General features: G+C 34.7%; 3 protein-coding genes across 7 annotated transcripts in view; 1 reads left to right on the top strand and 2 right to left on the bottom strand.

Annotated features, from left to right (window-relative positions):
- Window positions 1-554: 554 nt before the first annotated feature.
- On the bottom strand, window positions 555-3,352 carry LOC116021758 (cyclin-D4-1-like). The gene is made up of 6 exons (XM_031262232.1): window positions 2,693-3,352; window positions 2,182-2,268; window positions 1,909-2,007; window positions 1,619-1,820; window positions 1,332-1,456; window positions 555-1,205 (listed from the first exon to the last, which is right to left on the bottom strand). The coding sequence occupies exons 1-6, from the start codon at window positions 3,005-3,007 to the stop codon at window positions 1,005-1,007; spliced, it is 1,029 nt and encodes a 342-aa protein (XP_031118092.1). The 5' UTR covers window positions 3,008-3,352; the 3' UTR covers window positions 555-1,004.
- Window positions 3,353-8,024: 4,672 nt separating this feature from the next.
- LOC116022933 (14-3-3-like protein B) lies at window positions 8,025-9,741 on the bottom strand. Its single transcript, XM_031263846.1, has 4 exons — window positions 9,172-9,741; window positions 8,768-8,890; window positions 8,271-8,375; window positions 8,025-8,137 (listed from the first exon to the last, which is right to left on the bottom strand). The coding sequence occupies exons 1-4, from the start codon at window positions 9,667-9,669 to the stop codon at window positions 8,117-8,119; spliced, it is 747 nt and encodes a 248-aa protein (XP_031119706.1). The 5' UTR covers window positions 9,670-9,741; the 3' UTR covers window positions 8,025-8,116.
- A 1,052-nt stretch (window positions 9,742-10,793) lies between these two features.
- Window positions 10,794-24,394, top strand: part of LOC116022398 (rho GTPase-activating protein REN1-like) — a 16,651-nt gene continuing 3,050 nt past the window's right edge. For 2 of the 5 annotated variants that reach the window (XM_031263113.1, XM_031263112.1), the window contains exons 1-21: window positions 10,794-11,169; window positions 11,260-11,340; window positions 11,525-11,602; window positions 12,452-12,488; window positions 13,189-13,268; window positions 13,550-13,620; window positions 13,749-13,827; window positions 14,090-14,231; window positions 14,779-14,898; window positions 17,533-17,610; window positions 18,161-18,216; window positions 18,313-18,382; window positions 19,414-19,498; window positions 20,074-20,317; window positions 21,425-21,604; window positions 22,213-22,473; window positions 22,703-22,749; window positions 23,115-23,175; window positions 23,286-23,369; window positions 23,682-23,795; window positions 23,880-24,043. In XM_031263113.1, coding sequence (XP_031118973.1) covers window positions 11,311-11,340; window positions 11,525-11,602; window positions 12,452-12,488; window positions 13,189-13,268; window positions 13,550-13,620; window positions 13,749-13,827; window positions 14,090-14,231; window positions 14,779-14,898; window positions 17,533-17,610; window positions 18,161-18,216; window positions 18,313-18,382; window positions 19,414-19,498; window positions 20,074-20,317; window positions 21,425-21,604; window positions 22,213-22,473; window positions 22,703-22,749; window positions 23,115-23,175; window positions 23,286-23,369; window positions 23,682-23,795; window positions 23,880-24,043 — 2,081 coding nt within the window. In that variant the 5' untranslated portion in view covers window positions 10,794-11,169; window positions 11,260-11,310. Of the gene's footprint in view, window positions 11,170-11,259; window positions 11,341-11,514; window positions 11,603-12,451; window positions 12,489-13,188; window positions 13,269-13,549; window positions 13,621-13,748; window positions 13,828-14,089; window positions 14,232-14,778; window positions 14,899-17,532; window positions 17,611-18,160; window positions 18,217-18,312; window positions 18,383-19,413; window positions 19,499-20,073; window positions 20,318-21,424; window positions 21,605-22,212; window positions 22,474-22,702; window positions 22,750-23,114; window positions 23,176-23,285; window positions 23,370-23,681; window positions 23,796-23,879; window positions 24,044-24,394 lie in introns of all 5 variants that reach the window. The other 3 variants (XM_031263115.1, XM_031263117.1, XM_031263116.1) reach the window with 3 other exon arrangements.

Raw genomic sequence — 24,394 nt, 5'->3', positions numbered from 1 at the left:
TTACACCTGTTTTACAGATAACATAAAGAATCACTTAAGCACACTAATATGGAGCAATGCATTTACAATATGAGTCAGAGTATCCACTATCTTGTTTATTTGTTTTGTTAGGCTAATTAAAGCAGCAGACAGAGAACTAGTCATACTTACTATGACTCATTGTGATTGATTCACATAAAGGTTGATTAATCGTGGGCAAGAATACAGGATCAAACATTCAGGCCATAAAAGCCGTGAGAGTTTTACCCTCGTGTGGGAAAATCCTTGTGGATACCAAGCACTGGTCCTCCAACCTAATTCAATCAAGTTAGGGCGAGGAATTTCATCTTTTGTGGACAACAACGGCTACTTTGTATATTAAAATGAATCATTACACTACAAGGTTGATTTATGTTTACTAAACGAGATTCTTTGGATGCATTATGCTGATACTAAAGGGGTATAAGAAACTAAAAGGCATATATTCCTGCATCTTTGGCAGTTCCCTTTCTGTCATTAGAAAGTTGCTGGATTTCACTGAGAAGATTTCACAGTTCAATACTTCAATAGCAGCATTTTCAGAAAAAACATCTTTTATTCATAAACAATTTAGCATCTTCCTTCTGATTTTGGATTTATTTCTATTTTCTTGGTTGTGATAGAAACCTTTAAAGGAATTCAATACATACCTGAAATTTCAAAAACTCAGAAAAGAAAAGTATATTATTCTCCTGCATTTTCTCCCCTTTATACTGGACCTTTTTGCCTTCAAAAGCTTCAAAGTTTATTGTTTATCAGCTACTTCTTCATAATTCTCATTCTACATCTTCAATAATGCAACCACCAATGAACCAAATACCAAAAACGCCTTCTTTACCGCCATATTCTCTTCATTGCCTTTTATCCTCTGTGAAGTTCTTCTGAGGTTTACACTTAAAAACCATACCAAAGTTCCAATTCAAAAATGCTATCAAATCGACTGACAGGATTCGAGCATAAAAGGGTAGGTATATATCGATGCAAAATCATGTGGTATGATCCATTTCACGGGGTCCATTTAGCCTCCTTCTCTTAACACCCGAATCATCAGTTTTATAACTCAAACACGCAGCATCAAGAACGCCAATTGGACTTTGAGGCACAAAAGGAATTGAAGCCCTCAGATCTTTGCCATAGCTACTTAGCAGAGGTAGTTCCATGATTTTCAAACAGTAGATCACTCTATCCTGCAAAGTGCGATATAGTGGTTAAGGGGAAGCGTTATTAATGCTGGATTTCTGCAGTTAATGAAAGTGAAAATGGAAAGTGGAAAGCAATGAATGCAGTCTGGAGTATTGGACCACATTTTTCACCTTTTGTACATAAGGAGTGAGAGCAGATAAAGCTTTCTCGATGTCTATTGCCTCGGTTTCCACAGAAACAGAGATCACCACTGCTGCTGCAATCTCAGATGGCCTGAACTCCAAGAAGTAAATTCCTGCATTAAATTTTCACCCACCGAAATGTTAGCCATCTTCTAAGTACCTCCCCACCTCTCTTTCCCTCTCTCTCGACGTCTTAAAAGCAATATCTATAGCATCAAAGCAAACTATGACAAGAATATAGTCATACCACGAACTTATATTCAACAAAAATATACCTTTAAGCATGCTTTGTACAAGTTGTAAAGATTTGGCAATTGAAAATCTCGAAGCATCCCGGTCGCCATTTATCTTCTTAAAGAAAAAGTCTACGAACGAGGCTGGAGTGACAGATTGCATTCTCCAATTCAGCGTGCTCAACACAAGAAGTTCCATTCTTTTCACGGCTTTAGCCTCAAACACAAGATTAGCATCCCCTACCTGTCATTTAAAAGCACCATCGCAATAGACTTAGGACATATTCATTCATTTTCTACTAACTCTCCTAAAAACTTGGCACAATATTCACCTGTATATCTAAACACGACGGGGCTCCATCTTCGTCCATTTTAGCCGCAAGAGACAGACAAGCTATGGCTAGCAACTGCATTGTCCACGCCTTGCCCTTCTATAGAACCAGGGATGCTATAAGCAGTGTGATCTAATGGAATTTATAGCACATATACACATCTCGATTCAATAGTATATAAGCAGTGTGGAATTTATTGCACATATAAGCATCTCGATTCAATAGTATGCAAGCCATTACAAACTACGGTAAGAATACGAATGATGAACTTACAGGTAACTCATATGCCGAAAGAAACCGATCAAAGTAATTCACAGCCAAATATGCACACAGAGGTCCAAAATTGAAATGCGCATGAGCCTGTTGTGCCAAACCACCATTACAATTAATCAAAATATCAAACTGCAGTAGGAAATAAATGAAACACAGCAAAAATTAAAATCTAAAAGGAATTGCATTGCATACAGTTCAAAATCTAAAAGATTAAAACTTTTCATTTTCCACTATCACATTTAGCACTCATCATCAACCAAATAATTGGTAAAGACAAAATAAACTAAACAGATCGATTTTTTCCAAGTAAAATCAATATCAATCATCATCATCATCATCAGTAACACCCTTAGGGATCTAAGCTGATTAATCAATCATCAATGTGATTTAAGCTAATAGATCAAATTCCATTATAGGGGAAAACACCAAGATTCTAATTGATAATATATGAATAAATCCATTTCAAAAAACATATATGAATAAAAATTATTTATGAATCTAATGAACAAACCTTAAAAATCCAATCAAGAGCCTGAACTCTAGCCTCAATAACCAAATCCCCAGTCCTTAATCTTGTCAAATAATCAGAAGCAGGCAAGTGCTCACTCTCCCTGTGAATCATCCAAACCAAACACTCCTCACTATATACAGGCAAACCAGTCAAACTCTCCCACAGATTGGTCCGATGATTCTTAGGAAACCATTTATCCCCAAACTCATCCCCCAAGAACTCATTTCCCACGCCGTCAACTTCATCGCAGAATATGCTACCGCTGTCCTCTGTACACAGAAGGCTCGAAACAGCGCTGTGGGAACTATCTTCCATTGAAATCCCTTAAAAATCCAATCTTTATGCTCCCCACCCCTCTTTTCCACCTACTCAGAGACAAAATTGGCGTCAAATATATATATACACACTCCGTATATCCGTATCTCTCTATAGAAATCGCTTATGGTTTTTAATGGCGCGATTTAAAGAGTGAATCCTATGGGACCAAATGATGAATATAGGGAAAACCCAAGAAGAGGAATCAGTTCTAGTCTCTTTTAGTCAACAATCGCTCTCGTTTGGGGAGAGAGGATTGATGAAAAGCTGCAGAGACGAGCGGCCCGGAAAACAATGAAGGAGAGTTCTCCGTTTATAGCTCGCATGAGGACTTTGGAGAGAGGAAAAAATTGCGTGGGCTATGGGCATTTATGTCATGCGCATCAATGAAAGGACGTAGACAGGGGGTTATGCTTATGTGTGTTAATCTTGAGTGCATCCATTATTGTCATGATTTATTTTTATTATTATTGGAATTCTACATTTTTTGCCAATCTTTTTTGTATTGTTTTGATAATCTAATATAATTTCAATTTTAAATTATATCATGAATCTCATAAATCTGTTTTACGTTTATTAATTTAAATTTGTTTGGCGTAAAACGAATCAAAATCAATCTCGTGAGAGTAAAAATATATGATATTCTAGACAAATTACGAATATGCGATACAGTCAAAACAAGTAAGTATGAGTGTATTATTACAATCTACGTAATATTCAGTAATCAATAGTCGATAACTCCAATCTTTGGTGATTTACATTGAAATTATAAGTAACATCCATTAATTTTTCCTGCACGCCACCCCCACGATGAACGTTTCCTCAATGTACACACATGAATCTCAATTCGGTGGTATTTGTCACTGTGCCACTATAAATAAACATGTAGTATGCTACAAACTAGAATGTATCAAAATATAATGAATATACTAAAATTAAACATACATTATATTAAAAATAAACGTGTATTCTAATTTACATTACAAGGTAGTTGATGTGATACATGATACAACAAAAATGCGTGGATACGAATAATGAATGTTTTATTACAATTTGCATGATATTCTGTAATTATTAGTCGTAAAGGTACAACTTAACGCTTTGTTGACCTACCTTGAAATTATAAGTAGCATTCATAAAATTCCCCTACATGTCATCACCACGATGAACACTTCCTCAATGCATACACATTAATCTTGCTTTAATAGCACATGTCACGCTACCACTAAAAATTAAACATAAAGTACAATAAAAATGAGAATGCATCAAAATAGTGAAATATGACACCCCACCCACAAATACAAACGTGCCACTGCGTGCGTGCGGTTCACGTGCCTGAATGGACGACGCGCATATCAAGTGATATTTTCCACAAGTCAGTGCCATGCTCCAAAATTCATTATTACATGAGAATAAAATTCATTCTCTCTCGTCATTATCTTTCCTTCGCATCACCTTGCACTATTCCAAAAGCTACAATAAATGCATTGGTATGGATACTCTAAGTAAATGCAACATTATTCAAGATTAAATTCTTAAATAATGTAAAAATGTAAGATAGTTAAATTGATGGACATTATATCTCATTTTACTTGTCATATTTATTATTTAAGGTAAATAAATTATTTCTTATTTTATATTTTATTGTAAATATTAAATCTGATTTGTAAGATGGAGGGAATATTAAACTTTTGGAGGGAGTAATTACGAGGGAATTTTGTAATGGAAAGTATTTTTCCGCGGCAAGAAAAGACGGTGGAATTTGTAGAGTACAAAGGGGTGATATCGTCAATTGGCGTGGAGAAAGGACCAATGGGCTGTGAATTTTGTCTTTATTTAGATGGAACGACACGTGGATATTGATTAGGGAAATCGTCATTATTAGCGCATCATACAATGTTGAGAGAATTTCTGGCATTTTAGCACATTTTATTAATTTTACTAATAAAATTTTAGTTTTGTATGCACCCGTCACCAATTACGTACTCGCCTTTCACCTACTCGGATACTTTTTTTTTTTTTTTGTTGCTATAATTAAATTTTGAAGGGAATTGCCAACCACAATATAATAGGATGATATTCCGGTTACCATTCTAAATGACTGATCACATAATTAAAAATGTATAAAACATACACCACATTTTTAAGAATAACGGGTACTTATACGTTGTTGTTGCTAGTGTTGAAAGCAAATTAATCTCTATGAATTTGAACGTCTATGACATCTTTTAGATATTTTTTGCCCTCACATGATAGATGATGTATGGCGTGTTAGGTTTATGTGAATTCTTGATTTTATTTCTAAATGATTGAAAAAATGTGAGAATTTTTACTGTTTCAAAATAACAATTGTATTTTTAATTATCTAAATAAAAATTATAAAAGTTTTTCTACAAAGATGTATCATTACTATTGGTGGTGACAATATTCAATATTACTTATTACACTTGCATATTTGTATCACTTATGGAGAAATGAGTGATCTGAGGGCACCTGTTGAGATGGAGACTTTAGACTTAGAATAGTGGGAAGTGTGGTCTAAAGATAGAGTCTAAAATTCCACATATTTGAGATCCGAGCCATCCAGAGTGTCATTCACACCTCCATTAACAAATTTTAACCTTCTCTATATTTCTTTATGCTTGTTTTTATCTATTGCTGCAGGCTCAGCTCAATGTGATGTCACAATCTAACCCTATGGACATTTTATACCCTTCATCAATACCACAAACATATTATATATAATTGTACTTAATACTTTGACTTATTGGTTTAAGCCGATTAGCTATAGGTAGTATCTATGATGGTTTACTTAATTATAGTATTTTGCTGGCTGATTACCTCAAGCACACTTTTGAGTAGCGATTGCAAGCCGATGGATCTCAAAGCATCTTCTAACTTACTTCCTAGCAGATGTAAGTTAAGAACAAGAGTTCTTTAATTATATGGTTGTTATATTTTACTTAAAATCGATTTGTGATAAATATGTAGACATTAATCACTTAACCACATCTTTATACGGTAAACCACAACGTCATGTCTCGAATCGAACAAGGCTGAACTCGGTCAGCCTAGGTTAAGAAAATTTAAAGAAATTTTTTAGTCAAAGCCATCGGAACATAGGAAGATTCGTACGTCACAATGCCACAATAAACCAACGACTATTGGTTGCCAAATCCACTCATTAAAATAGTTCAAAGACAAAAACGTTCTTAGCACCTTCAATAATAGTGAAAGCAGCCTGCAGTGCATGTGTATTTGTATTTGTATTTGTATAAATTTAGGAAGACAAATAGTGCCCTTCTTGTGACCAAATGGATCTGCGTTTTCTGCTCTGCTCCAATATAGGTTAGTGGTCCACAAACGTTTTTTGATCAAATGTATTTTGACTTTAAATAAGACAAAAAACTTTCCAACTCGAGCTCGTTAATCAAGTGGTTAGTGTACATTAATTTATTGGAGAGTTGGAGACACAGAAGATACGGCGGATGTTTAGGATGGCTGTGGTGGCGGACCACCGTGCGTTGGATCATTGCACATGCCGGTACTGCAAATTATTCTGTAGATCCGGATCCACCTTACAAGGTGGATATAAGTCGAAAATACATAATTAACATACTGAATATTTATAATTTATATACTGAATATCACAAGTTACTTACTAAATGTTCATAATTCAAATTGTAAACATTCAATATATAAATGGACATGAGTCTACCTTGCAATATGAATTCAGGTCTATGGTATAACTATTAATAGAATGCTCCGTACCGTAGACAAATTTGTCATCTCAAATCTCAATATTATATTATATATGGCATTCTAGTCTATAAATTAATCTTAATTATGAATAAATGTGGAAAAAATTTGTAGTATCTAAGTTTTAACCCTGGTGTGGGATCAGTACCTATGTTATTGGAGGTGTAAAATTTACCATTCAATTTTCGTTAACAAATATAGTATTTTTAGTCTTATTTAATAGAAATTATATTTTTTTGAATACTACCTCCACTGAGGCTCGAACCCCGAACCCACCACCTCTCGTATAAAAGAAAAGGTTTGATGCCACTGAACCACAAGGTCATTGGCAATAGAAATTATATTGTTAACGGATTAATTGGAAAATACACGAACTCTACCTTGATAATATCTTTTTAATTTTTTGGTATAGTATTTGTACTCTTGAGAAATGTGTTGGCTAACCTACTCCATTCCCAACTAAAAAAGTGTAAGATTCAGTCCAATAATCATTTCAATATTGCACTAATTTATAGTTGGAATGAAGTGGGCTGATGACATTATTTTATAAGCCGAAAGGAATGCTATGAAAATTGAGAGATCAATAATAGAACCAATGAACTAAAAATGTTATTTCTCCAATAAATGTTTATATTTTATATTCAGATTAATAAATTATATATTATAATATTTTATGAACGAAATACTCATGATCTGTCCAAAACAAAATGCACATCGCATTACAAAAGTTTAAAACTCAGGTTAGGCCTGCGATACCCATATATAGTGAGTTGTGATATGAGTAATTTGTAAGTTGTAACCCAGCCCAGCCAACATAGCAATGTGGTTGACAGGGTACATGACGAACTATCATTATGCTAAAGTTAGAGGATAAATATCTTTCTATGTTGAGTTTTTGTTTCATTTGCAATATTTATAACTTTTTGGTAAGTTCAAATGTTAGAATGCCGGAACAAGAAGTAAAATTGATTAATGTTCTCCATATTTTACAATTTACTTTAAACACTCATTTTGTATTTATGGTAGATTTTTTTCCACCACGTCTACTATCTACGTGCTCGAGATAACAGTATCAATTGTAGCATATAAATTATATTTCATAAATTTATCATATCAAGTTCTCAAAAATTGTGGTTTTTAAAGATGAAAAATCAATACTTGTCAAGTGTTAACAAACTATTGAGTAAGAGCAAAAAAAAAAACTGATATAGAAGTATCAAATTGAAGAGTATTAACAATCAGATATGAAAAATATGATCTCAAGGTTATGAACACTATTCACAAACAACACAAAATGAATAACGGAGCAAATGGCAATCCAAGCCCACATCATAATCAGAGACTAAATGATCAAGTCTCGTCTAATTGATCCTGTACGAACCAAAGAACAATAAGTTAGTAATAGAGAATATGAATAATGGCAATTCTCAAAGAGTTGATGTGTTTTGTATTGGTGGCTATTGAATTAACTTTTGTGATATAATTACGAATACTGAACACTAACCTGTGGATTTGAACTCCAAAGAGCGAGATTGTCTTGTAGAAGTTGCATTAGCATAGCGGAATCCTCCTTCACAGTGTCCAGCTCAGCTAAGGCATCTTCAAATGCCTATACAATTAGCATAAAGGATCAGGACATCAATAACAAGAAGAATAACACCCATTCTACAACCAATATGTTATAGGCTTGAGTGTAACCTACAGGCATTTAATACTATATACTATGATAACTTTTAAACAGTTTAAAAATCTAGTTCAACAGTTTTTGATAATTTAAATTATTTCAAAGTTTTTGACCCATTGATGAAACAAAACACACATTCACACAAACCATTAAAAAACAAGCATGGCATTTTAATACCCTATGGCCCATAGAGATGATGTTAAAAAGCACCAGGGTAAACAAAACCTATGAAACTATCAAGCCAATACAAACAGATAAGGACAGGCAAAGTATATCTCACTTGCTAACCTGTGTAGTTTGGAAGAGCATAAACATACCTTTTTTGCCATAGCACGTGCCTTCTCGCATGAATTAAGGATCTCATAATGAAATACTGAGAAATTGAGGGCAAGACCCAACCGTGTAGGATGCGTTGGAGGTAGATCGAATACAGCAATGTCCTATAATTACAGAACAAATATGCCAAATCAGTGACAATTCAGATCCAACTTCTAGATTAAATTAGGCTCGCACGCTTAAGTTCTTAACACAAATCCAACAAACATAAGCATAGTTCAACTATAGATTTGTAGAATGAGAGATAAGTTAAATCCCTAATTCTACAACATAATTAAAATATAGAAATCAGTTAAATCCCTAATTCTACAACATAATCAGTTGATTCAGAACCATATTAATTGATTTATTAAAAAAAACGAGAGAGAATAGAAACGATCCAAACCTCAGCATCCGAATAGGAGGCCATTGTATCATCGGCAGCCTCCCGGCGCTTGTCTCCAACCAGGAATTCGGCGAGGTAGCGGTGGTAATCACCCTTCAACTTGAGGTAAAACGCCTTCGACTCGCCGGAGGAAGTGGAGGGAATGAGGTTGGAGTCGAGCAGCTCGATGATGGTGGCGCAGACCTGCGAAAGCTCTGTTTCCACCTTCGCACGGTAATCCTTGGCGAGGGAGACGTGATCGTCGTTCCTCCGGAACTCCTCCTTCTGCTCGATGGAGGATATGATGCGCCACGCCGCCCTAAGAGAGCCGATGACGTTCTTGTACGCGACGGAGAGAAGGTTGCGCTCCTCCGCTGTGAGCTCGCTTGCAGGAGTGCAGCTGCGAACCAGCTTGTCCATGAACTTGGCCATGTCCTCGTATCGCTCCGCTTGCTCGGCGAGTTTCGCCATGTAGAAGTACTGCTCTCGCGTGAGATCATCGCCGATGGCGCCCGCCATTGCAGTTGTAGCGAGAGAAATCGGCAAGAAAGATCGAATTGGCGCTTTGACAGAAAAGTTTTAGAGCGAGAAAGCCAGGATTCAAAAACCTTCCTAAACCAACTGCCGATTGCATTTAAATTCTATACCCGCAGATATTTTCTGTTTGCTGCTTAGAGTATAACTAACTCCAGGGGTAAGGTAGTTACGTTGTTAAATTAATTCATTGAGTCCATAACGACTCTTGAACCGCGCGAAATTCAACGCTCACTACATTTAACTTTTAATTTGCCTATTAAAAATAGCATATTAAAAAAAAAACACTTGAGGAGGGAAATATGTACTCGCAATACGAAAACATACACTAGGTAAATCCCGCATCTTAAGTGATAAACGATTATACTTAGATAAATTTTTAGATTATCTATAACTGATAGATTCAAATTAAGGAGGTTAATATATTGTTCATGCGGGAGACTGAGATGAATAAAATATTTTCAATTTTTAAAACTATGATGAATGGTTTTGCATTTCAAGTGCACTACAAATTTGGTAATTAATATACTCGCTATAAGGTATGAAGTGTGAAAATATAATAAGATCGAAACACTACGACTAGTATTCCTTATAAGGTTCATTTTCAATTCCTATAATCTCAAAATTGAAATCGAATTTGGGTCATGTCTCATGTTGTTAACTCAATGCAAGGACAACCGTTATCTTCCTTTCATGTAGGTCATTCATTGCGTACTATACTTATAGAATCCCAGTTTAAATTTACTCTAGTCAACTGATACAACGTAATACGTAACCAAGCCTATCACACTTAGTAGTGGTGCACAACTGCACAAGTGTGCCGACTTATGTACATGACTAGCGCGTAAATAGAAAATCAATGAATAATAAATAGAACATGTAAAATGAGACATATGAGATATAATATTAATTGAGAAAAACTTATTAAATTATTTCAAAAGGTAGTGTTAATTAGATAAAAATGATAATTATGAGTTTAAAAGTGAAATTAGATATTCCAGCAAAATAATGCGGTCCAAGATCTTATATGCTTCGGCGGTCGAATCACAGAACAGAGAGTGGGTAATTCCATTTTCCCTCCAAAATACACGTTGGAAAATTGGGGGACAGACATGTTCGGCCAACGTGCAGGAAAAGCAACGGAATGGCAAAAGGTATCTGCCAAAAAGCCGGAGGAGGAAAACACTGAACACAAAACTCTCTCTTTCTCTCTCTACGCCTGAGCGTTCTTTGCTCGACCTTCGGGTTTCCATTAGTCCCACCTGCTCCTGGGGACCCCGCTGCTCCCTCCCCCCTCTCTCTCATCAAACAAAAAACAAAACCAAAAAAACGACCCGTAATCCGAAAAGCACAAAAAATAGAAAAGTTTCAATTCACGAGAGAAAAGGCGCTCTCACTTTCTCTATCGCTCTCCCTCTGCTTTTGTGCATCATGATTATCAGTTGCAATATATTTCCATTTTTTTGCATTATTGTAGCTAGAAAGGTAGGCATTGTGTGTGTTTCGTTCTTCATTTTCTCTGATCCGCGCAACCGAACCCTAATTGGCAATGATTCGTGAGGATGTTAAATGTAGGATGATGAGTTCTGATCGAGGTTTCGACTTCTGTTGATCCGGAATAGTGCCATGCCTCACCGCCACACTGATGCTTGTCAGGTATATTTCAGCTGCTGGAAGTTTGTGATAATGTATAATATGTATATGTGTACATATATTGTTCGTCTTTGCATTTGAAATTCAGCTGCTCTAAGTTTGTGATCATGTGTAATATGTATATGTGTGTATATATATTGTTCGTTTCTGCATTTGAAAATCTATTGCAATGTTCAGTGTTTTTAAGTTTCAGGGAGAAGGGGGCTTTCCACCGCCTCCAGTTGGCAATGATAACCAAGCACATCAGTTTCGCGGTGGAAATAAGGTAATTAATTGTGATCCTCAGTTTATACATTGTAGTTTCAGCTCAGGCCTGTGACATATTAATATATTAATATCAATGGCTATATGCTGTAAAGTTATATTTTCTCCTAGATGGCTGTTTAGCCATTTTGCAAGGTTGATTAACTGGACAGTTATTTTTCTTGAACAAAATTACTTTTCGTTTTGGAATGATCATAATGTATTATATCCTCCCTAGGTAAGGCAATGCCAACACTAAACTGGAATGATTAAAGTGGTGAATGCAAATTGAATAGAATACTATAAGCTGTGTAAATTTGATTTATTACTGTAATAAGTTTGTAATTAACCAGTTGATTATCTTGTTCTATATCAAATTGAACAAAGAGTTTGTAGGAATGAATATTGATTTTTCATGAATGAAAGACTACATTATATAGGCTAGACCACTCTCTAGTTTTAGAAAATAAACGAAGAAAAAAGGAAACCACCCATTACCTCTGGAGCTAGCTTGCAGCTGGCTAACTTCAAACTCAAATCCTGATCTGGATAGGGATATCTGCCTCCTGATTCTTCTATCAATCTCATGCTTGATGAATCTTTTATTAATGTTAACATGTATCATCTGCTCATTTAGGAAAGGATTCTCATATAGCTGGGATTAATATTATTATTTTTTAAGATATATCTTTCCAACACAAATTTGGCTGCAAGTGTATGCAGGTTGCATCATTTTTGTTGGCAGATTTATTACACTTTTCTATGAACCTAAGTTTTATATGTATATTTATACTCCTATGTGTGTGTGTGTGAATTGATGACATGTTTCTTTGTTGGAGGTTCATGTTTGAGAATTTACTTGGCTGTGCAGGTGTACAGAAGTGGGCCCCTGTTTTTATCATCCAAAGGTCTGTCCTTGCTGAGTTTGCTTAAAGAAGCTAATTTATTTTATCACAAATAAAAAAGTTTGTAATACTTTGATGCTTGTTATCTTTCTCAATTCTCACTTATCAATATGCTTATTAGCCTCATTCTTTCTAGGTTATTATTGTTGTTGTTGTTATGATTTTAAATGGTTTTCACCTTTTCATTTTACCTTATAGCTAGAATTAGTAGGGGTGTGCAAAGTATGGATAAATTTTGGTTAACCGACCGAACTGAACTTTTTTCGGTTCGGTTAATGGTTAAAGGAATTTTAAGTAACCTTATTTATTTCAAAAAGTTTTCCTCAATTAATTATGTTTGGCCCAACTTTTAGCTTATTGGAGAATATAAACTCCAATAAGCTGTGGGCCAAACAAACACTATATAGTGTTTCTCAAGTTTTTAATATATTGGCAATTTGGCATACACAACTCTTACATGTCGTGAAGCTTGCATTGATAGATAATTCATTCAACAATCCTAGTTCCTCTTGGCTGGAAATAAGATTTTGTGTTATTTTTCTCCATTCATACACTCTATATAATACTTGATACAGTAATTGTTCTAAAAAGATAATGTCTATAAAAAGGTTCTGTTAATTATTGATGCATATAAAAGAGAAACTACACTTCCTGCATTACTGCAATTGCTTTTGAGCATAACAAAAAGTGTCAATTTCTGTAGTTGGCATTGGATGGACAACATGGAAGAAAAGATGGTTCATTTTAACTCGTACTTCATTGGTTTTCTTTAGAAGTGATCCTGTAAGTTTCCTTTCTTATTTTAAAGATGTATATCACAACTTGTAATTATTTATGAATTAGTTTTAATTCTTTACTCTGAGGCATGAGTAGTTTTAATTCTAGCCCCATCTCCTAGGCCATTGTCTTTTCATATTTTAAAAGTTAAGACTATGTAGTTAGGACTTTGCTTACGTCTTTCTTCACCAACGCCCTAGGTCTAACAGGAAGTTGTTTAGTCTCTATCCTACAAAAAAAAAAAAACTTCTCTATGTCTATTTTCATTAAACTGTTACACATTTCAGACTGTTGCTCCTAAAAAGGGGGGTGAAATAAATTTGACACTTGGAGGCATTGATCTCAACAGTTCAGGCAGGTAGGCTTTTATCAATCTCACTTTTATAGTTGTGCTTAGCTTTTTTTTCTTCTTCTAAATTTCAGTAGAGTTTGAGGAGTTGGCTTTCCTTATAGGCTATTTGTTATCACTTTGTAATGAATTTACAGCGTGGTTGTGAAAGACGATAAGAAACTGTTGACTGTTCTCTTTCCTGATGGTCGTGATGGGCGAGCTTTCACACTAAAGGTGCCAAATGCCAATCTTCTTTATGCCTTATGTTTTGAATTCTCTCATTTTGTTGGTAGTTCTCCTCATATCCATTCTTGCTGTAATTGTAACTAGTTAATACTTATTTTCATCTTCAGATAGCAATTAGGAAGATAGGACATATGTCTATCTCTAAACTGCGATTCACATTCCTATATTAGCATTCTTGACACCATGGTTACTAGCACTTAAAGTTTTGGTTTGTGTCTAGTTGTCTCATGTTAGAGGTTTGTTATTTTAGGCTGAAACATTAGAAGACTTGCTTGAGTGGAAGGCTGCACTAGAAGAAGCTTTGGCAAATGCACCTAATGCTGCTCTTGTAATGGGACAAAATGGAGTATTTAGGAATGATCAGGGGAATGCACTTGATGCTTCAGACCAATGTATGTTTTTTAATAATATGGCCATGATCCAAATAAGTTGTTTGATATAGCTCTTTTGTTTCTTGTTTGTAATAATTTAACTGTTATGAAGTGTCTGGTTCATAGCACTCCACTTGCTCTAATTATCAATAGACAGAGGGAAGAGTAAAAGGAAAAGGAATGCCTGCTTTGTCAGTCTTTTGCAAGAAAAATGTGTCTGATTTGTTCTTTGACTTACGTATGCAAGCTCTACAAATTTTGGGGTTCAACAAGTAGGATTTATCTAAATTTGTTGTAGGGAAATTTGGCAACATCTGGTTTTCCAGTGGTTAATGTAATTTCAGTAAAAGAAGTTCTATTTGGAAGACTAAAATGGTTAATAAATTTGCTTTTGAGCTCTTTCATTCTTTTATCTATTTATTACAAGACAAAAATTGTATGGGGACCAATGGGGTTCTTTTATGTTTGCAGTTATTATGGACAAATATGCATTTGCTTTCTATTTTAATTATCTTTCTCTTGGAGTTAATTTGACAATGCGATTCTGCTTTTGGTTTTCACTCTCTAGCTAAGGATAGACAGCCCGCAAAATCATTAGTAATTGGTCGGCCAATTTTACTTGCTTTGGAAGATATTGATGGATCTCCGTCATTTTTGGAGAAAGCCCTTAGATTTGTAGAAGAGTATGGTAAGGTTCTACTGCATCAATATCATGCTCTTATGATATAGATCTATCTTCTATGTTTCTCTTTCTTCTTCACTTTGTAAGAATCAAAGATCAGCTATATCCTGATCTGTTGCTATATGCTCGCATGTCACTATGAATAAATATTATTGAAGAATATATCTTGTAAATTTATACCATTTTGATATCACTAATATTGTTGGAAAGTTCCCTCAATTCTAGGAATTGTGTGTGCTGATTCCTTGTGTTAGGGATTCGACTCTGCTGTGATTATGTTCTTTGATGCTAGGGATTTAATTCTAGCCATTTCTAGGTTATTTTTGGTTAGGGGCCTATTCTCCTGATTTCATTCTTTGATTTTATTTCTTAGGTTAGCTACTGCAACAATATATACATAGGCAAAGTTAATTTCATTTTTGGTCCTAGATTTATAGGTGGTAATTCACTTTTAGTCTTTTTTCAGAACATCCCTCTTTGGTCCTAGTATTATTGTGGCATAACCATTTCTTGTCCTCCATCAACAAAACTGTTTAAATTATGTAAAATACAAGGGCACTTCAAACTTTTTTATATAAAGTGGGTTGACTTGCTATACTTTTAACAAAAAATATTTTTAAAAAATTCATAATTGAAGACCTAAATGTTCGTGTATTTAACGACATTTCAATGATTTTGTTGATGGAGGACAAAAAATGGTCATGCCACAATAATACTATGACCAAAGGGAGATGTTCTTAAAAAGGACTAAAAGTGGACTACCACCTATAAAATTAGGACCAAAAATGGAATTAACTCTATATAGGCATGTGTAAATAGTCGGTGATAGAGAAAATACATATTTTTCAGCAAATATCATTTCAGTGAAATGAATAGTAAAACATTTTTCTTATGTAGTTCCAAGTTCCAACATATCTTTAAGTTTTCACTACAATAGAAGCAATCCTAATTTATTTTTCCATGTGATTACTGAAAGGTAAAAAACCAGTTCAGGAAAAGTCACAGTATTGTTGGTTTTTGGTGAAAGAATTTGAGTTCAAAGAGCTTGGAAAATTGAAATATTTGTTTGGCATAGAAGTGGGACATTCTCAACAGGGGATCTTCATATCTCAGCAAACATATGTGATTGATCTTTTGAAAGATATAGGCTACGGGTAAATTGGGATGCAAGCCAGGTTACACACCTATAGAACCCAATCATAAGTTGGGGGGTGTTGCAAAAGATGCTAAAGTTGACAAAGCAAATTATCAAAGACTTGTTGGGAGATTGATTTATTTATCAGACATAGCATATGCTGTCAGTGTAGTGAGCCAATTTATGCATAACCCCAACGAAACACATCTATCTCAATGCTGTGCACAGAATCCTACAACAATACTTAAAGGACTCACCTGGTAAGGGAATCTTATTCAAATGAGAAAGGGGATTGAGTCTTGAAGCCTATATTGGTGCATATTATGCAGGGTTAGTTGATGATAGAAGATCAACATCTGGTTATTGTAGTTTTTTGGGTGGAAATCTTGTTACATGGAGGAGTAAGAAACAGAATGTGGTTGCAAGATCAAGTGCATAAGCAGAATTCAGGTCAATGGCATTTAGGGTATGTGAACTTCTATGGCTGAAGATTGTTTTAGAAGTTTTGAAGATTAAGTAGGAAGTCCCAATGAAATTGTATTGTGATAACAAGTCAACTATCAACATTGCACATAATCCGGCACAACATGATTGCACAAAGCATATAGAGGTTGACATGCATTTTATAAAGGAGAAGCTTGATAGTTGCTTGATTTGCACTCCATTTGTCCACACAAAGAATCAGTTAGCTGATATACTCACAAAGGGGTTGTCCAACAAAAATTTTTGGAGTCTAGTCGACAAGCTTGGAATGGACGACATCTATTCACCTGCTTGAGGGGGAGTGTTGGAAAGTTCCCTTAATTCTAGGAACTGTGTGCTGATTCCTTGTGTTAAGGGATTTGACTGTGCTGTGATTATGTGATCTTAGGGATTCTATGTTATTTTGGTTAGGAGCCTATTTTCTTGATTTTATGCCTTGATTTTCCCTGATTTCATTCTTTGATTTTATTTCTTAGTTTAGCTACTGCAACTGTATATATATAGGCACGTTTAAACAGTCAGTGATATAGTAAATACATAGTAAAACATTTTTCTTATGTAGTTCCAAGTTCCAACAGATCTTTAAGTTTTCACTACAATAGAAGCAATAGTAATTTATTTGTCCATGTGATACTCAGGGAAAAGGTAAGATTATGTAGTTTAGTTTTAAATAATTTGATTTGATAGTGGGATTCTAGAAGAGTCAAATCCCCTTTTATCATTGATGTACCAAAAAAACAACTTCAAAATAATAGAGTTTTTCCTAGTATTACTCTTTTGATATCTTGCTTATTCATGCTTATATACTTGCATTTTTTTTTTAATGCTTTTGTACTCTATTTAGTTTTTCATAGTGGCTTCAATTTTATGGTTTCTCTGCATATTAATTATTCAAAGTTTCTTTTAACTGCTTTAGACCATGTCTACCAAACCATGATTGAACTTTCTTCTTCTAAATATGGGCTTTTAAAATGCATGCTCATAATTGGTTTTCTATTGATCAATTTGATTATACTTTTCAGGAGTTAGAGTTGAAGGAATCTTGCGGCAAGCTGCAGATGTGGATGACGTTGAGCGTCGAATCCGAGAATACGAACAGGGTCTGTTTGCTTTTGTGATTTTTTTTTTCCTTTTCTTTTTAATACTATTTTCGGAATTTTATCTCCAACTGGGAAATGGATCTGAACAAAAATATGAAAGTAGAGAGCTTGGTTCTCGGGGTGCTAATTTTTCCATTAAATAGCATCTCATATGCTTCTTAAACCTCTTCAAATTAGTTAATAGGATGCCTTTCTTGATGTGTCTGAAACTTTTTCCCATATCCAATTTCCTGATGAGAAGACTTCTTCAAGATGCCATCATTAAGAGCCTATGCAAAATCAAAGTTTTTCCATGGTCCGCTGATCCCTAAGTATTGTATACATCTCAGGGAACCTGCGAAATATTGGTGGTTGTCACAATAGTGGAGAGACTACGGTTGTTAATCAGTTTGCTCCTTCAATTGATCTGCTAATGTCTGGTCCAAGATCCATAGAATCAATGAAGCCCACACACACACACACAACATACTTGATATCATAAAGCTAATAATTGAATGTTGCATGGCAAGCAGGAACTGAATTGTTTGGTAATATTAATCCTTTAACCCAGGTAGAAGAGAGTTTTCTCCAGATGAGGATGCACATGTTATAGCTGATTGTGCGAAGGTATCTCCTTTTATGAGAAGTAAAAGAATACCTTTGATAGATCTTTTGGAGGCACTCTTTTCTAACTTTGTTGTTTTTTATGCTAAAATGCTCCAGTATGTCCTCCGGGAGTTACCATCATCTCCTGTTCCTGCATCTTGCTGCAAAGCGCTTTTAGAAGCTCACCGTAAGTTTGTTTCTACACTTATTGTTTTGAGACCTTTTCAATTTATGGATGTCATATAATCTTTACTAATCAAAGAGGATATCCTTGTGATCATGAATGAACAATTTGTCTAGTCTTGACTGTGTAACATGACCTGTTGTCAGTTATTGGGTAAAGGTACATTATGTCTTCTTGATACTTAAAAAGTTTGGTATTTTAATAAATTTATCATAGTTTTCATAGCTCATATGTTTGGATTGTTAGCACTTTTTAAGTTTCTGAAAATTTATGTACTTAGTGTGCATCTATTTCCCTGTAGAAACTATCTAGTTAAGGTTTCCTGTCTCTTCTTTCCCTCAAATACTATGTAAGAAAAAAAAATTGTGTTGGACACATCACAAAACAGATTTACACTTAACAAAAAAAAGTTTTTCTTGTCCCTTGCTAATTTATTCCACTTAATTAGCTAAAGCATGTTCACAAAATGATTTTATTAATAATATTTGAATTATGGCAGGTGGAAGTTAATAATCTCTCCAGTGGAATTGTTGATTGCATTCAGTAGAGAGTGACTCATAGTAGTAGTTCTTTGATATGCTACATTGCTACGTTCCTCAAAGTGCAATGGGTCCTTGAGGCTTTAAGCACTCAAGTGTGTAACACTATATATATTGCTTTGAGACACTAAAAGCACAATTTATCATAGACTCAGTTTAGACACCTAAATACAGGAGCAATTAGTATGCACTAAGGGAACCAATAAAATAGACAGAAATGGGATCTTTTTTTTTTTTTTTTTGAAAGCAGACAGAAATGGAATCTAGTGCCACAAAATTATAATCTAAACATGCACCAATCAAGTGCCACTGCTAAAAAATATTATCAAATCTGATTCAGTATTTTTACCAAACAAATGGTGTGCAGTCTAGTGTTAGAGTTACATTATGTTACATTATTAGAGTATTATACGAAGGATACTCAACCACTGATCCGTGTTCTATCTAACCTTTGATTTCTAGCAACTCAATTGACTATTTGATTATTATCCTTAGGAACTGCGGCTGGCTTGAGAGTTAATGCTATGCGTAATGCAATATTGGAGACATTTCCTGAGCCAAATCGTCGCTTATTGCAAAGGTGTCGATAATACCTTCTTCTTTTAATTTGTATTACTTTGGTATGTGGTGCTTAAGAATTTCATTGTATTTCAACTTGTCCAAAATATAATACTGTAATAACATCAATAAAATTGCTAGTTATTAACTTTGTTGTTTCCATAATTGCTTATAAAGTTGCATTTGCTTATATATGAAGATTCCTTTTCCATATTCAAATGCTTGAGCAAATTTCCGTTTTAAGTAGTTAAGTTTCTCATGCAGGACATGAATTTCTTAAATGTTTGAATCATTTGGATACACAAAACACTGTTGCTAGAGAGGTTGGACCCAGTAAGAAGTAGATAAATTCTTTTGAATATTGAGTTGTAACTTTTATGTTTGAATTGCGAGGCCCAATAAATTATTTTCCTTGCTAGCAGATCCTTGAGGTTAAGGTCAACTGTATTGTGTTATGGCTCTGTCTTATAATCAAGCTTAGTAAAAGTTGAAGCAAATCCAGAAATGTGCATTTGTACATCAATTATTCTGCTCCTATCATTGGACAAAACTACTGGCGCTAAATTTTAGCTGATCCTTTTTTCTTGTATATATCAGAATTCTCACAATGATGCAAAAAGTTGCTTCTCACAAGAATGAGAATCGAATGAGCATTTCAGCTGTGGCTGCTTGCATGGCACCTTTACTTCTTCGGCCCCTGCTATCTGGAGAATGTGAACTTGAACGTAACTTTGACATGGGCGATGATGGTTCTGTTCTACTTCTTAAGGCAGCTGCTGCAGCAAACCATGCTCAGGCTATTGTTATAACTTTGCTGGAAGAGTATACTAATCTATTTGGGGTATGATTTAGTTACTATTTTCATATCTTTTGTGCCTTTACATAGGATTTAACTAATGCATTAATTTAGAAATTGCAATTTAGACTTTAGAGCATTGAGTAAACTTGTATTCATCTTGGAGATCATGTTAGTTACTTTGTTAAGATATTTTTCTTCTCTGCTTGTGGAACATATAGTGTTTAATTCAATCTTATTAATTCCAGAGTAATTGGAAATACCTTTAAACAAACTTCATCGTCCACTCCTCACAAAAAAGTGAAAAACTGAAGCCATTCTGTTTTGCCTGCAAGTTACATTTAGTTAGGACTTAGGAAGAACTAACTCAATAGGCCTTTTCAGTTTTTTCTATGATTGCTGTTTGATATATGTAGCATATTCAGGCTATGTTTTTAAGGAGAATAGTAGTGTATATGGCCTTGGTTATTTTGTGGGTTTGCTTTGCAAGTACACATAAATTTTGACTTTATCAAAGATGGTTGGAGTTTCTATAGTAGGCCATATTATCTTCTCTATAGATTTTTGTATAAGCCGATTATGGCATTAATTTTAACTTTTTTTTGGAATGATAGTACTAATGTCTAATAGCCTTCACTATGCTTACTTGGCAAATAAGTTCTTTGTTGATTGGCATTGAGTGGTCTATTGCAGCATGAAATTTTCCAATGGATGCAACTGAAGCACATAAAAATACACATGCAAGAAAGATCCATAAATAAAAGGACTTAACACTTTGTTTGTCACCCAACTTAATCTGACATTCTTTTCCCCTTTCAGTTTAGACCAAAATGGTTCGGTATAATTACTAGATGTTTTGTTTTGCTTAACAAGGTGTATAGTCATTCAGGTGTTCATGGAATCATTTCCATGTTCAATTTGCGGAAGTAATTTGTTTTGAGGGTTCAGATTATGTTTAACTGTTTAAGTGTGACCTATCCTCTAATTATGTCATTTTACCATTTGTTGTAACATCTATACGATCTCCTGAACATGATATATAATTTCTGCATGTTCAATTTTAGGTCATTATAGACTGAAGGAAATTAGTCTTTGCCTACTTTCCCATTTATACTTAATTTTATACTTAATAACCATCTGAACTGGTTGCAGGAAGGCTCTGTGTCACCTGAATTATACTCTGACTCAGATGGTACTGATGATGAAGAACTTAGCGATGATGAAAGCTACAATGATGAAGATGTGGGATCTGCTGCAGATTTTGATGATGATTCTGGTCATGTATCTACTGGCGCTACCAGTGAGACTAGTGAAAATGAAGGTGCTAACAAGGTTAGTCACTGTCTTCCTTAACATGAGTATCTGCTATATGAATAAATAATTATGATATCACCAATAACTGGTGCTTTTAATGATTAAATGACCTCATTTCGTATGTGATGTCGAATGTGGTTCTAAAATATGTTACCCTTCTTTCATAACTGCAGAGCTGTCTTTATTGTTGCAAATGTTTTGTGGCTTGTATTTTTATGTTTAAGATAACTTGTTCCCAAGAATGACCTATATCCAAAAATCTAATCCTATTTCTGAATTCAAATGCACACTTTAATTAGCTATAGTCATAGTACAGCTACCTAGTTAACTTTGTTGGTAAGACCAGTACTTCCCGGGTTCCCACAGAGAAAAGCAGGGATAAAAACTGTTTACACCTATGCAAATATTTTGTTTGATAATTTAGTTTGCTCATAGATAAACTCTATGGAATAGCATTGGTGGTAAACATTTTCTTATGCTTTGTGAAGTTTCAATACTCTATTGTTGTAATACTCTGTATATATCATCTCCCTTTTTTACATTTCATTTACGAGTTTTTGTTTATTTTCTTTTCCTCATTCAACCTCTCCCTATGGCCTATATATTCTGTTGTGCTGAATATCCAGGTCTCTAGGGGTTCTAATTCCAGTTTTGAGTCTCTTGAAGTTAACAAGAAAGTATCAAAAGGTCTCCCTCAAATTTCTGTTCAACATGAAGGGACTGGCTGTGCTCTAAATCATAGTAGCCATATGTCTACGATGCCAGCAAATGAATCTCATGATTTATTAGGAGAACCTGCTGAAGCATCTACTTCTCAACGATCCGTAGATGTATCTAATGCCCCTGGGCACACTGTTCGTCGGCCTGCTGTCCGGGTGCGTTCTCGTGTGAGTATTGCAATTTCTTTTTATTTTATTAAATTAACGTTTTCAAAGTCTTGCCTAGGCCTTTTTGGTATGACACTTATATTTTGATATACTTGATTATACATCATCTTACTTTATTCCCTAAGCTTTAGTCTTTTGACTTAATCTGTTGTCATTTTTCTAGTTTATGACTATTCCTTTTAAACACTTCTACTATAACACTTTTCATTATTAATTTTTTGGAGGACAGGGCATTAACCTTCCCTTGGAATCCATTGATTTCAACATTGAGAAATAGTAAGTTGCTTACTTATCATTGTTGGAATTATTAGGCAAGAACTCAATTGTCTGCTGCTATATGAACTTTCAATTCTTCTTGTACAGCTCACTGGTCTTTTTCTTATCTTTTAATATGACTACTCCTACGTTCTGCAAAAAGTTGTCTTTTTCTTGTCTATATAGAAAGTTGAAACTGATTATCTTCTTCACCTACATCAGCTCAATATCTACTACTTTTTTCAGTAATAGGATCTGTATAATTTTCAGAATATGTTTTGTTTGATATTTTGTCTGATATCTACTTCATTTCTAATGTCCTCTGATCATAAATATATTTGACAATATTTTAACATTTTATTTGTTTATTATTCATTTTTCCTTAGCCCTGAAATTCAGAGGCTGGAGGCCACCAAAATAGACTTGGAAAATAAAATTGCTGAGGAGGTATGGATCATAACTATCTTTGTTAATGTGGAGATCATTCATACCCATCAAGCTGGATAATTTAATTTTCTTGTCCTTGTCATATTTTGGTGCCCTATCCTTCATAATAGGCTAAGGGGAACACACTTCTGAAAGAGAGCTTGGCAAAACGAAAGAATGCTTTGAATGAGCGGCGCCTAGCTCTTCAGAAAGATGTATGGTGCTCGAACAAGTACTTTCTTGCTATATTTTTTAAAAAAATAAAAAATCCAATAAATGCCTATGAAAAATCTTTGTACACTCTTCTTGCACATTGTTCTTCTCTCCCTCTCTCCCTATTCCTCATAGTGTATATATGTGTGACTCTGTATTTTGTGGATACTACTAGAAAGATTAACATCATTTTTCTGTTCACAGATTTTTTGTTGTCTTTGATTCTGTCTTTCAACAGAAATCTTAAAATGATTTTTTCTTAGCCTACCATCACTTTAAAGTGATAAAAGCAATCTGAATGATTTCTGGTTCAGGTGGCAAGGCTCCAGGAACAGTTGCAGAAAGAACGAGAGTTGAGGATGGTACTGGAAGCTGAACTTACGAATTCTCAACGACCACTGGTCATTTCTTCCAGTATTGATGAAGCAGTGAGTCAGTTAAACCCCAAGTGTTTATCACACACTAAATAACTACTGATTATGTTGGTAATAGTAATCTTCTCTGTTTAATAGACTAAAACAGAGCTTGAGGAGATTGCTCAAGCAGAGACAGATGTTAGCGATTTAAAACAGAGGGCCGATGATCTTGGAACACAACTTAATAAACAACTTGAACAAAATTCCAAATTTCATACTGATACAGGCAGTCAACCACAGCAAACTCATCAAGGAAAACCGTAAGAATTTTGTGCTTTTCTACTCATTTTAGTTTGCTAGATGCCATTGGCACAGGGCTTTATTTAATTTAGTTTTTACATATTTTTCCCTCTAACTTTTTGTTGGTTAAACACTTAAGCCCCATCCAGCTGCACGCCTGCACACCCCAGAAAAGGCCTCTTCAATAAAAATTAAAAACATAGTGGGCTTCTTTTGTGTAAGTTATGTTTCTGAACAGACTTGGCGTGTTAGGATGTTCCTTGGAGACCACATGTTTGAATCTCAAAAATAGCCTCTTATAATATGAAGTAAAGGAAGGCTGCCTGCAATAGGCCTTTTGCTGGAACCCACCCACCCCCCACCCCCCCCCC

Source organism: Ipomoea triloba, chromosome 6, assembly GCF_003576645.1.
Source record: "Ipomoea triloba cultivar NCNSP0323 chromosome 6, ASM357664v1".
Lineage (NCBI taxonomy): Eukaryota > Viridiplantae > Streptophyta > Magnoliopsida > Solanales > Convolvulaceae > Ipomoea > Ipomoea triloba.
This window is presented reverse-complemented; position numbering and strand designations above follow the sequence as displayed.